This window comes from Oncorhynchus masou, chromosome 17, assembly GCF_036934945.1.
Source record: "Oncorhynchus masou masou isolate Uvic2021 chromosome 17, UVic_Omas_1.1, whole genome shotgun sequence".
NCBI classification, from domain to species: Eukaryota; Metazoa; Chordata; class Actinopteri; order Salmoniformes; family Salmonidae; genus Oncorhynchus; species Oncorhynchus masou.
Window position 1 is genome coordinate 19320698 of NC_088228.1, and position 12930 is coordinate 19333627.

General features: G+C 40.9%; 1 protein-coding gene across 11 annotated transcripts in view; it reads right to left on the minus strand.

Moving 5' to 3' along the window:
- Positions 1-10203, minus strand: part of LOC135558654 (ATP-dependent 6-phosphofructokinase, platelet type-like) — a 39776-nt gene extending 29573 nt beyond the window's left edge. For 7 of the 11 annotated variants that reach the window (XM_064992641.1, XM_064992642.1, XM_064992638.1 and 4 more), the window contains exons 1-2: positions 9926-10202; positions 1091-1164 (exon numbers count right to left, since the gene is read on the minus strand). In XM_064992641.1, the coding sequence (XP_064848713.1) occupies positions 1091-1164; positions 9926-10019 (168 nt within the window). In that variant the 5' untranslated portion in view covers positions 10020-10202. Of the gene's footprint in view, positions 1-1090; positions 1165-9925 lie in introns of all 11 variants that reach the window. The other 4 variants (XM_064992646.1, XM_064992637.1, XM_064992635.1 and 1 more) reach the window with 1 other exon arrangement.
- Positions 10204-12930: the final 2727 nt, after the last annotated feature.

Consider the following 12930-nt stretch of genomic DNA (forward strand, 5'->3'; position numbering starts at 1 on the left):
CTGTAACATGTCGTTATCTACTCTGTCTGACTCAATGGAGGCAGGAGGATAAGAGCTCTGGTGTCAATGTCCAAATAATTGGATTACAGGAAGCTTCAGACGTCCCTGTAGTGCCATCGCCATGAGTCTGAATAAACAACAGCATGCTGTGAGATACATCAGTGTACCTTTAATAAGTGGGCATCATTTGTGCTAGTGTTAAAGGGATGGTTCATCTAATTTTCATGTTTGGGACAAATTGATCTTACCTCTAGTTGTCTATGTATGCCGGTACCTCGTGTATATACAGTAACAAAGTTATCATTACTCGTGTATTTATTCCTTGTGTTATTATTTTTCTATTATTTCTCTGCATTGTAGGGAAGGACCCGTAAGTAAGCATTTCACTGTTAGTCCACACCTGTTGTTTACAAAGCATGTGACAAATACAGTTTGATTTGATATTCTCATACAGTATTCCATCATGACCTCTTATGACCAGGCGTTACGTCATCCTTATAAAAGCATTAAGTGAAAGTAGAGACAGAATCTGTAGAGACAGAATCACACCTAAGTTAATTCTTAAGCCCTGAAATTATTTTATTTGACCCCATTGTTGGGAAGGGCCTGTAAGCAAGCATTTCACTCTAGTCTACACCTGTTTATGAAGCATGTGACAAATACAATTAGATTTGACCCCAGTGGACAGGAACATTATTAGATAACCTCCAGAGTATGATTTCCTCAGCAAATTAATTAGCTGCTTGTGTATGGGAAACTGCTCCCACTACCAACACCATGACTTTCCTATTCAAATACTTCTCATTTCCATGACCCTTAAATAAAATAAAAGTCATCTCGTTGAACATTTATGCCGAAGAATCGCTCCTCCTCTGTTTTATTTAAACATTACACATTCTGCAAAGAGATCCTTTTAATCAACAATTTAACTTAGTGTTCTATTTCATTCTGTAACATTTTGTTTATCCAAACCACTACTGCTCAAAGAAAAGGCTTTTGCCCTATGAGCACAGAGCTTGTCGGTGTTGATTTGTCTCAGTGTAAGTGGTAGAACAGTACAAGCCCGCGGGAGTGTCTATCATGATCTCACCTCATGGACGAAGTAGACTTTAGCTCCCACATAAATACCCATGCGGACCACAGCCCGTACAGCAGCATTCATACCTGCACAACAACAACAACACAGAGGCAGAGAGAGTCAGAGAGAATGAAAAATACATTCATTATATGACAATGCATGTTATATTTGGTAGGCTACAGGCTGAAAATACAAATCAGGGAGATGGGATGAATCATGTAAACCAAGTTAACATGGTGTGCTCCGTCCAGCAGAGAAAGATACTTGCATAGGCATTGACCTTGATTCAGTATCTAGTACATTTTCCATTGACAGTGTGGAAATTGGTCATAATGATTACAAAGACTTGCATCTTAGTTGCACAAAAACTATGTTAATATTGTTATACAAGTGTGGGAATAATTTTGAATGCAGTATCTTTGGTCACCTTATTACGGACAAGACAATACACTCTAATCTAGTACCTACAGTAAAAGGGTTATCTGGCTGTCCCCATAGGAGAACCCTTTAAGGAACCATTTTTGGTTCCAGGTAAGAACCCTTTTTGGTTCCTTTTTGCTTCCCCTTCCACAGAGGGCTCTACATGGAACCCAAAGGGGTTTTACCTGGAACCAAAAAGGGTTCTCCTATGGGGACAGCCAAAGAACCCTTTTAGAACCCTTTTTTCTAAGAGTGTAGCACTTACTGCTTACAGCGACATTCTCATTAGTCTGTACACGCAGCCAAGAACAGTAGGGCAGCCCTGTGGTGCCAAGACTGCTCTATGCTGATGTCCTTCCACTTCTCCCACACCACACAACAAGGCTGCTATTCACTGGCTTCCCAGAGCACTCTGAGGGTGGGCGGGAGCAGGCGCTGCCTTGGATGTCATTATTGTTAGTGTCAGCCTCCAAGAGCTTCTTAGGCCCACAAAAATGAACTCACGTGTGTCTGAAATGGGACCCTATTCCCTATAGTGCGCTAGCTTTTACCCCTATTCCTTATATAGTGCACTTACTTTGACCAGGGCCCACATAGGGTACACTATATAGGATACAGGGTTTCATTTCAGAATCAGCATGCCTTCACAGTAAACAGACTGTAGAGAGACCAGAGTGCATGGTTGGTCTGGCACAGATATTAAGGGTCTGTTGCTAACGAGCACAAATTCTGGTACTGTGGGTTGGCTGGTGCCAGTCACTGTTGCTAGGAGACCAGTAACAATATAAGATGAAGGAGACCTGTGTGTACACAGAAAATGGTGCATATATTAGCCAATATAGGTTAACAATGATAAACACTGAATCCCACTGGAAGATCTCCTGAAGCATGGCCAATGGTTCTGTAAGTAATTTTAGGTATCACCCTATGTACAGAACCAACTGATCTTTTCTGGCAGATAAGACTGCCAGAAGTCTTAGTGGATTTTACTTACATCATGTGAATGTTCTAGTCTTCAGGTCTACAGCTGGATTCTGACGGGACTTTTGCACTATATTCCTGCTGTGTAGACAATGGTAGATTTCATGGTAGGTAGTCTCATACAAAGTGCTTGGTCTAATGGTAGCCCACTGTAGACACAGCAGGAATGTAGTGTGATTGTGACAAAAGTTTGATTCAGGTGTTTATTTGATAGCGAGGGACAAATGTATCTTTACGACGGCCAAGTAGTGTTCGTAGAGATTATGGATTAGGTATGTTTGATTTCTCTACAGCAGGCAGTGGTGTGTATTCATGAATACCAAGGGAAACCAGGCTTCCCCCAAAAACGTACCAAGAAAAAAATAAAAACACATAAAATAATGTATCTTTCATCTCTCTGTGTTTCATAATTTTGTCACAGGAGAAAGCATCCGAGCAATGAAAACAGTGTTCCTCTGTCTCTCTACGTGACAACCATCTACAGTTGAAGTCGGAAGTTTACATACACTTAGGTTGGAGTCAAGAAAACAAATTTTTCAACCACTCAACAAATTTCTTGTTAACAAAATGTAGTTTTGGCAAGTCAGTTAGTATCTACTTTGTGCATGATACAAGTATTTTTTCCAACAATTGTTTACAGACAGTTATTTCATTCACTGTATCACAATCCAGTGGGTCAGAAGTTTACATACACTAAGATAACTGTGCCTTTAAACAGCTTGGAAAATTCCAGAAAATTATGTCATGGCTTTAGAAGCTTCTGATAGAAGCTTCAGACATCATTTGAGTCAATTGGAGGTGTATCTGTGGATGTATTTCAAAGCCTACCTTCAAACTCAGTGCCTCTTTGCTTGACATCATGGGAAAATCAAAAGAAATCAGCGAAGACATTAAAAAAAACGAATTGTAGACCTCCACATGTCTGGTTCATCCTTGGGAGCAATTTCCAAACGCCTAAAGGTACCACGTTCATCTGTACAAACAATAGTACGCAAGTATAAACACCATGGGACTATGCATCCATCATACCGCTCAGGAAGGATACATGTTCTGTCTCCTAAAGATGAACATACTTTGGTGCGAAAGTGCAAATCTATCCCAGAACAACAGCAAAGGGCCTTGTGAAGATGCTGGAGGAAACAGGTACAAAAGTAAAAATGAGTCCTATATCGACATAACCTGAAAGGCCGCTCAGCAAGGAAGAAGCCACTGCTCCAAAACTACCATGAAAAAGCCAGACTATGGTTTGCGACTGCACATGGGGACAAAGATCGTACTTTTTGGAGAAAAGTCCTCTGGTCTGATGAAACAAAAATAGAACTGTTTGACCATAATGACCATTGTTCTGTTTGGAGGAAAAAGGGGGAAGCTTGCAAGCCGAAGAACACCATCCCAACCGTGAAGAACGGGGGTGGCAGCATCATATTGTGGGGGTGCTTTGCTGCAGGAGGGACTGGTGCACTTCACAAAATAGATGGCATCATGAGTGAGCAAAATGATGTGGATATATCGAAGCAACATCTCAAGACATCAGTCAGGAAGTTAAAGCTTGGTCGCAAATGGGTCTTCCAAATGGACAATGACCCCAAGCATACTTCCTAAGTTATGGCAAAATGGCTTAAGGACAACAAAGTCAAGGTATTGGAGTGGTCATCACAAAGCCCCGACCTCAATCTTATAGAAGATTTGTGGACAGAACTGAAAAAGCGTGTGCGAGCAAGGAGGCCTACAAACCTGACTCAGTTGCACCAGCTCTGTCAGGAGGAATGGGCCAAAATTCACCCAACTTATTGTGGGAAGCTTGTGGAAGGCTACCTGAAATGTTTGACCCAAGTTAAACAATTTAAAAGGCAATGCTACCAAATACTAATTGTATGTAAACTTTTGACCCACTGAGAATGTGATGAAAGAAATAAAAGCTGAAATCAATCATTCCCTCTACTATTATTCTGACATTTCACATTCTTAAAATAAAGTGGTGATCCTAACTGACCTAAGACAGGGAATTTTTACTAGGATTAAATGTCAGGAATTGTGAAAAACTGAGTTTAAATGCATTTTTCTAAGGTGTATGTGTCACGTTCTGACCTTTATTTCCTTTGTTTTGTCATTATTTAGTATGGTCAGGGTGTGAGTTGGGGTGGGCAGTCTGTTTGTTTTTCTATGATTTGGGTATTTCTATGTTTCGGCCTAGTATGGTTCTCAATCAGAAGCAGGTGTCATTAGTCTCTGATTGAGAATCATACTTAGGGAGCCTGGGTTTCACTGTGTGTTTGTGGGTGATTGTTCCTGTCTCTGTGTTTGCACCAGATAGGGCTGTTTTAGGTTTTCACGTTTCTTGTTTTGTTAGTCTGTTCATGTGTAGAGTCTTTATTAAAGAACCATGAATAGAAACCACGCTGCATTTTGGTCCGCCTCTCCTTCAAGTCAAGAAAACCGTTACAGTATTTAAACTTCCGACTTCAACCTACTCATCTTGTTGGCTGACAAAAGTAAATGTGGACAGTTCTTCCAATATCTTCAAAGTTCACCTCGGAATTGGATAAGGACGTGCGCAGTTGTGTCCCTGATGTGTCTGTCGTCACTTGTAGCCTTTGAGAAAGACCCGATCATGTGATTGAGTGTGCAGCACTCACTGGCCACAAAGGGCATGGATTCTTTTAGGGTGCATTACGACCATACAAAGGGGATGCCGCCATAAAATTTTAGACATGTTCAAGTGCTTGTCAAATTGTGAATGAGTGATTGATGAAGTGTGTACAGCCTCGGCAAAAAACAAAGCAGAGATCATGCCTTTCAAGCAACTTTTTTCAAATCATCATTAGAGTCGCATCATGCAGCCTTAAAACTTAAAAAATCAAAACATCCGTCATACCGCTCAGGAAGGATACGCATTCTGTCTCCTAGAGATGAACGTACATTTGTAGAACAACTAAAGTTACATAACTCTAAATTAAGCATATAATAATACCTATTTCTTTGTTAACCGCTCAACACAGAATAGCTGCATGTGCGCACTCCCTCAAATCGTTTGGAGAAAATATTATTTCTGTCACAACCTGATTTGTTTCACCTGTCTTTGTGATTGTCTCCACCCCCCTCCAGGTGTCGTCCATCTTCCCACTTATCCCCTGTGTATTTATACCTGTGTTCTCTGTTTGTCTGTTGCCAATTCGTCTTGTTTGTTCAAGCCTACCAACGTTTTGTCTCAGCTCCTGTTTTTCCCTAGTCTCTCTTTTTCTCGTCCTCCTGGTTTTTGACCCTTGTCTGTCCTGACCAAGTACTCACCCCCCTGATCACTCTGCCTGTCCCTGAGGCTGCCTGCCGTATTGTACCTTTGCTCCTACTCTGGATTATCGCCCCCTGCCTGTCTTGCCTGCCCCTGTTGTTACAATAAACATTGTTACTTCACACAGTCTGCACTTGGGTCTTACCTTGATTCCTGATAGTTTCTATTTTATTCAGCTTTGTTCAGTTGTATTCTTCATACTATACAATAATGCCATGGAATTCTAAGCAAATCTTGTCTGCTAAATTCACTTCTGTAGCCCACAGCCATTTGGCTTAGCCAGATCAGGACCTAACATAAGAACAACTCAGAGTATGCTATTCTGTTCTTCTCAAATAGACAACATTTTCTTCATGTCATGCTTCTTTAGACCTGTCTAAATTAAATAATGTATTTATTGTGGAGGTGTAGGCTATATTACATGTATTTATTAGACATTTTAAAATGTAGATATTCAGAAGGTCAGCATAAGTGACTTGTGAAAGCCAGAAGATGGTAAATGTGTTTATGTTAATTAACGGCCAATTACCGTGAGACGCCAGTTATTTTCGTGACCGCCACAGCCCTAGGTGCGCCAGGAGGTTGCTGGCGGGGGGGGGTGCTTGGCTTCCCCAGTGATTTTACCCACGCATGCAACTGACAGCAGGGTTCCTCAACTGGTAGTTTATTTGGCCCACCCAAGTTTCTTTTTTTGATGAGAAAGGGAGTAGCCTACTACTCTACTCCCCACTATGTCACACTTTAATTTATTTTTTATTAACCTTTATTTAACCAGGCAAGTCAGTTAAGAACAAATTCTTATTTTCAATGACGGCCTAGGAACAGTGGGTTAACTGCCTGTTCAGGGGCAGAGCGGCAGATTTGTACCTTGTCAGTGCAACCTTCCAGGTTACTAGTCCAACGCTCTAACCACTAGGCTACCCTGCTGCCCCTTAATGACAGATACAGTAGACTATTGTTGCAAATGTACTACAGTATCATAAATTCAGTGGAAATCTCAGCCTGCTGTAGTCTGCCAATAAGATAGTCCATGTAAAGAGAGTACAATATGATTAGTGAATGACAGCCAGGGCCAGGCATTGAACAATGAAGGGCTGAGTCACACTTATTACTACCACAGTCCTTTACTGAGATGTCAGTTGTGTTTCCACATTATAGTGACTCATAGAGGTAGACAAATTTCTCAACTCTGTGAGAGGTAGGTTACATTTCGGAGTTGAGAAACCCAGAGGACAACTCCACTACTTGCAGCGCCTCACGTAGGTCTCCTCTATTCTCATCCCCATCCTCCTCTTCACGTGCTTGTCTGCCCATTAGTAATGCCATGCGCGCTACAATAGTCAAGATGTGTTTTAATTGGCAGCCACCTCTCCTTGTGTCCCATGATAAGGTGCACTGTGTCTGTGTCCCAAATGGCACCATATTCCCTGTAAAGTACACCAATTTCTATCAGAGCCCTATGGGTCCTGGTCAAATGTAGTACGCTGTATTGGTAATTTTGGGACACAGCCCCCCGCCACTTCCTGCCATGCTGGCACAAATGTTAATCCTCAGATGTTTTAATGCACAGGGAACTTTATAATGATAGTCACATTGAAATAGGCTGATATAAAATTAAATACATTACAATATTGATAGGCTAGTATGCAGTGGCAACCCATCATTCAGGACAAGTGGGGCAGAGCTGAAAAAAGTGCCTGTTTTGCATGCTATTGTGGCATTAACACGTGCTAATATCAGTTTGCCAACAATGTAAAAAATCAAAAATCATTGAGTTAATAAAGCCGCACACAAACATGGTCTGTTTTTTGCTTTCTTGAGTAAGGCAGCTCCAAAATTAAGGTGTTTCAGCCTAGCTCAGTGCTTTCTGTGGTGGTGGGGCAGCTAGTGGAAAATACAGAGCGTATGGGGTTGGTAATGTTCTCTTGTTGTGCCGTGATTGGCTAAGTGTTCTGTCACTCACGGGGATACTACGTCACCGCAAAATCTACGGAGAGAACTCGAAAATTCTAGGCCCTTTGGTGCTGACATACAGTTACATTAGAAGTGCCCATCAAAGGCTCAAGGTCATTGACCACAGACAAAATTACATCAAATCACATTATATCTAGTGTAGCTTAGGTTGGACTGATCATGTCAACATCAAACTTTCAAAATCTTAGGTAGCAAGCCAGACAAGCAGTCATCCTCATGAATCAAGTCGACAATCTACTGGCAAATCCTTTTCATATGAAGATACGTTTTATCTATAATTTATCTTCCATTGAACATAAACATTACACGACAAGATGGAAATTCAACAATGAGAGGCTTTGAATGAATCAGTGGCTAACTGCAAGCATTGCTAAGCAATCACTAGTGGAGTGGGCGTGTTGTCCAAGTCTGGGTTTAAGGGTCTCTTTTCCAAGCTTAAAAGGATACAAATTCACATGCAACAGACTTCAGTGAGTTCAAGAGAAATGGGAACGCTGACAAAAACTAGCTCGGACTTGGAAAATACATTTTGAACGATTATCCAACTCGGATGTCGGGAACTTGGGCTTCTTTCTAGAGCTCCGACCTGAAGATCACTGACGTCATGAATCGGCCTTGTTTTTTTCTGAGTTCTCAGTTGTCTTGAAAGCACCATAAATCCAGAAAATGCCAGACTTTGATAACTAAATTTGCCCACAAGAAGGACCGCCGTGCCACCTTCCTGTTCAACTGAGCACAGCACAACAAGGTGAGTCCAAAAATATATTGTATGCTGCTGCATAAATTATGTAATATGCCAGGGAGATATGTATACTGTAGCTACGAAAGCAATACTAGGTGTATGTTGTGTAATTAGCTATTAGTAGCCCATGTGGCGCACCCTATAAATTTGGTCCCTTTCCCCCTCATAACCTAGCCTACTGTTCTTACTTGGTGGTGCACATGTAGCCTATAGCCTGTTTGAGAGAAATGTAATCATTGAATATTTTAAGAGGTTTCATTGTCTGCTTATATGCCCCCTTCATTTATCCCACGGTTCTGTCTTGGTGTACAGGGAAAATACTGTAAGAATGGCCCATGAACTTAATTCTATTAATGCACATTTCAAAAGTGCTGAACAAATAGTTATATTGACTACGTCCGTCCAAGCTCGCTCATTAATGTCTTAATCAAAATGACAAATAGCCTCTTATGCGCTTGTCGTCCCCTTATGCTATAGTTTGTACATCTCAATTGTTAGTAGAAACCACATTTGTTTAAGCAAGTCAGCTATATCAGCTGTTTTTTTAAGGCAGTAAATGAGGCTGAATTAACTGTTTAGCTGCCAGACAAGGCTCCTCTGATAGCCAGGTGTAGCAGTGGTAAGGATTCACTCCATGATGCTGAAAAGAAAGCTCTGCTCTTGGGACAGCTTTATGTAGGCCCTAACAGTTTGTGGGCACTGTTTGTCACGGTTATAATGCAATTAATGTATTGTGTTGTGTAGTGGCTTTGCTGGCATGGATCCCAATTTTTTTGTTTTTGTTGAGTTTGCCCCACCAAGATTTACATGCAAAAATCGCAACTGCTACTATGCACATATGCTTAGCTCTCTGCAATTGGCATGTTGAGTTTAAAATCCAGGGCGTGCGCCTGCAGACGTGATGACATATCTGCGCCATAGGTTATCAACGAATGGAATTCCGCAATGCAGGCTTCGGTGTCGGATAGTGCTATCCGGGATTCTTGGGACGTCCACACTCTTACCCTAACCCTAACCTTAAACATAAATATCCCTTACCGGATAGCACCCACCCTTCAGTATGATACACTTTTTTGCTCCGTGTTTTTGTTGATTACAATAATGCATCATCTCCCTTTTCCAATGGTGTGACAATTCTAACCAAAAATAGCCTACCAATTGCCTACATACTCCACAAATAATGTTATTATGAATTTTTATTTAATGTTGAACAGCTTTTTTTGGTCAATACTCAACTAGCCTACATTATCTTTTGAATAATTAAGTCAAACAGATGAGAACAAAATTACTAAGTTCCTTTAGGCTAAACACAATGACAGCACTTGCAATACTGATATTAACTCGACACTCTGTTTCCCTTTTAGTATCGTAATGATTACACAATTCCAGCGTTTATTTCAGTATCACTCTAATCCACTTGTAGCCTAACAGTAACTGATACCTTGAGCATCTCCTCCGCTTGTCAGAACGCCGATGGATTTTCCAGCACCGGAAAGATTCTCAAAGAATTTCTTGGTGTCCTGCCGCTTCGCCATGGCTCCCTCTTCTACCCTTCACAAGAATATATACGAAAATTCTTATTTTTTGTTGGTATGTAGGTTTTGAAATTAAATAGGTGTCGGTATTTGAGAGATCGACTGTAAATTAATGCAGTGGTTAACGCCCCCTTCCTTTCCCTGCTTCGCTGACTCGCTTCTGACAGTCACCGATGGCAACAGTGAGGTTAGGCTAGATGGGATACAGTTTGTGTCAAATTAACGTCTAAAGTTGTTTTTTTTTGGGGGGGGGTTAGCTAACCCTAAACCTTTTCATAACCTTAACCTAATTATCATAACCTGATAAGTTAATTATCTTAACTTGCTGCTTAAACAACATCTGTTAAAGTAAGATATAAACTGTATCCCATCTAGTCAAAACCCAGCGGAGAGCCTGTGAAGCAATCATCCTGTAATTAATTGACAGCGGTGTCATCCAATAGAATGCTGCATCACGTATATTCCTCCAACTATTCTGACCAATTGGGCCGGTAGAAATTACTAGCGCGACAACGATAAGGCAGGGACAACGATGAGGTAGGGACTAGGAACAGTTAAACAGGGAGCAATGAAGTAGCTGGCATTTTACTATTTTTTATTTTATTTTTTATAAATTTGTCCATAGACATAGTTGAGTTTTAACCTCGAAGTGAATTTACTATGTAATGAAATATAGTCTCTAATATTGTCTGATTATGACTATTTTGTCCTGCATCACTCCTTCAGCCTAGACCAACTGCATCATATTACATAACAGGCCACAGCCCCATCATGAGCAAGAAACCAAGATGGCATCTCAGAGACAGACGATCCGCTGTCATACTAATAGCCTCCACCAAGCTTGTTACCATCCAGGCATCCTTATTTTCAGATTTCATCCAGACTGAAATGATACTACTCTGGAGAGGGGTGGCTATAGAATATGTATGTGAAGAATCAATTGCTTGGCCAGAAAAGAGAGAGTGGCACACCTACTGGTAGAAAGGACATGGATGATGAAGAACAGACACAAGGATGTCAGTAGCATGTAATATTCTTCTGCCTCACACCACATTACCTAATGGTTGTATTTACACAGGCAGCCCAATGTTGATACTTTTTCCACTAATTGGTATTTTGACCAATCATATCAGATCTTTTCACATCAACTCTTTTTCAGAGTTGATCTTACTGATAAAAATACCAATTAGTGAACAAGTTCAGATTGGGCTGCCTGTGTGAACGCAGCCATACTGACACAAAGCTATTGTCTGCCTAAATGTTATATTATTCCTGGAAAGTCTCTCCTTACAAAGCCCTAAAATATTAATGAAAGTCCAGGTGGGGGAGTAGTAGAGCCTTTCGTGTGTATGTTATTCCCTGAGTCGATATGACAAGCAGTGATGCAGAACTTCTAAATATAGAGTAGCCTTGGGTCAGGCTGGTGCTGGGGGTGATGGAGAGGGAGAGGAGAGGGGAGAGCCCACACAGCTCTTGGAATGCAATGGTCTGATATTGCACATACAGAACCGAGCAGTTTTGGTCCTGCATTTCACAAAGAGCAGTCTCTCGTTGACAGGCTTAACTGGCCAGGAGTTAGTGCTCACCCAAGATTAGGTTCTGGGTGCTACTCATATTTACTCATATTGAGTAAACATTTCCTTTGTTTTAATGGCCTCTCGCAGGTTGGTTGTTCAGTGTTGGTTATTTAACCCTGTCAAAAAGGGCAAGCAAAGCAGGCGTGAATGTCCTCTAAACACTGGGTCTGAAATAATTTGACCAGTGTTGGTGTGATACTGCTAGATTTAATTCATGAATCAGCATATTGTCAAAAAATGTAAGAAAAAAAGGCATCACTGTTTTCCTCAATTTTACTGTTTTCCTTCATGTGCACATGAAGTTCAAATTCATTACTTTTGTCATAGAATTCCAGTTCATTGGAGGTTTGTTTGATGATGCATTTTTTAAAATTTGCATCTGTTTTTTTACTGTCAGTAAAGAGAGACATCTAGTGGCATATTGCATCTCTGCAGGCTGTTGTGGCCTTTTATGAATGTACTCTGCTTTCCAACCAGAAAGGGGAGCTCAACCCCCCAAAAATGACTCTAAAATTAGACTTCGGAAAACTATGAGTGGCTTATCTTTTGTTGCTAGGACCAGGTTTGGGTAGGTTACTTTCTAAATGTAATCTGTTACAGTTGCTAGTTGCCTGTCCAAAATTATAATCAGTTATGTCATTTTTGGATTACCCAAATTTAGTAACGTAATCTGATTACTTTATGTTACTTTTGGATGACTTTCTCCTTGAGGCATTAGAAGACAAAAAGGATCATCAAACACATTTGGTGTGTCATCATAGTGGTCTCTGACTTCTGGTCAGACTCACTCAGGTGGAACAAATTTAAACTTGTGCCTTTTTTCAATGCTGAATTCAATGTCATTGAGAAATCAGAAAGGTGTCATAATGGGTTTTTACTCGAAAACATTCTTTCTGAATTTTAAAGTAATCCAAGGAGTAATCATTTAGGTTTTTTTAGTATCTGTAATCTGATTACAATGTTTTTGTTACATGTAATCTGTCACGCCCTGATCTGTTTCCCCTGTCCTTGTGCTTGTCACCACCCCCCTCCAGGTGTCGCCCATTTTCCCCATTTTCCACAAACCGTGTTCTCGGTTTGTCTGTTACCAGTCTGTTTTGTTTTGTCAAGTCTACCAGCAGTTTTCCCCTTGGTTCCTGTCTATTGATTGTGCCTGTTTTTCCGGGTTTTGACCTTTTCTGTCTGCCCTGACCCTGCCTGCCATCCCGTACCTTTGTCCCACTACTCTGGATTATCGACCCCTGCCTGCCTTGACCTGACGTTTGCCTGCCCCTGTTGCTGTTAATAACATTGTTACATTTGGGTCTTACCTGAAAGGTAATAGTAATCAGTTA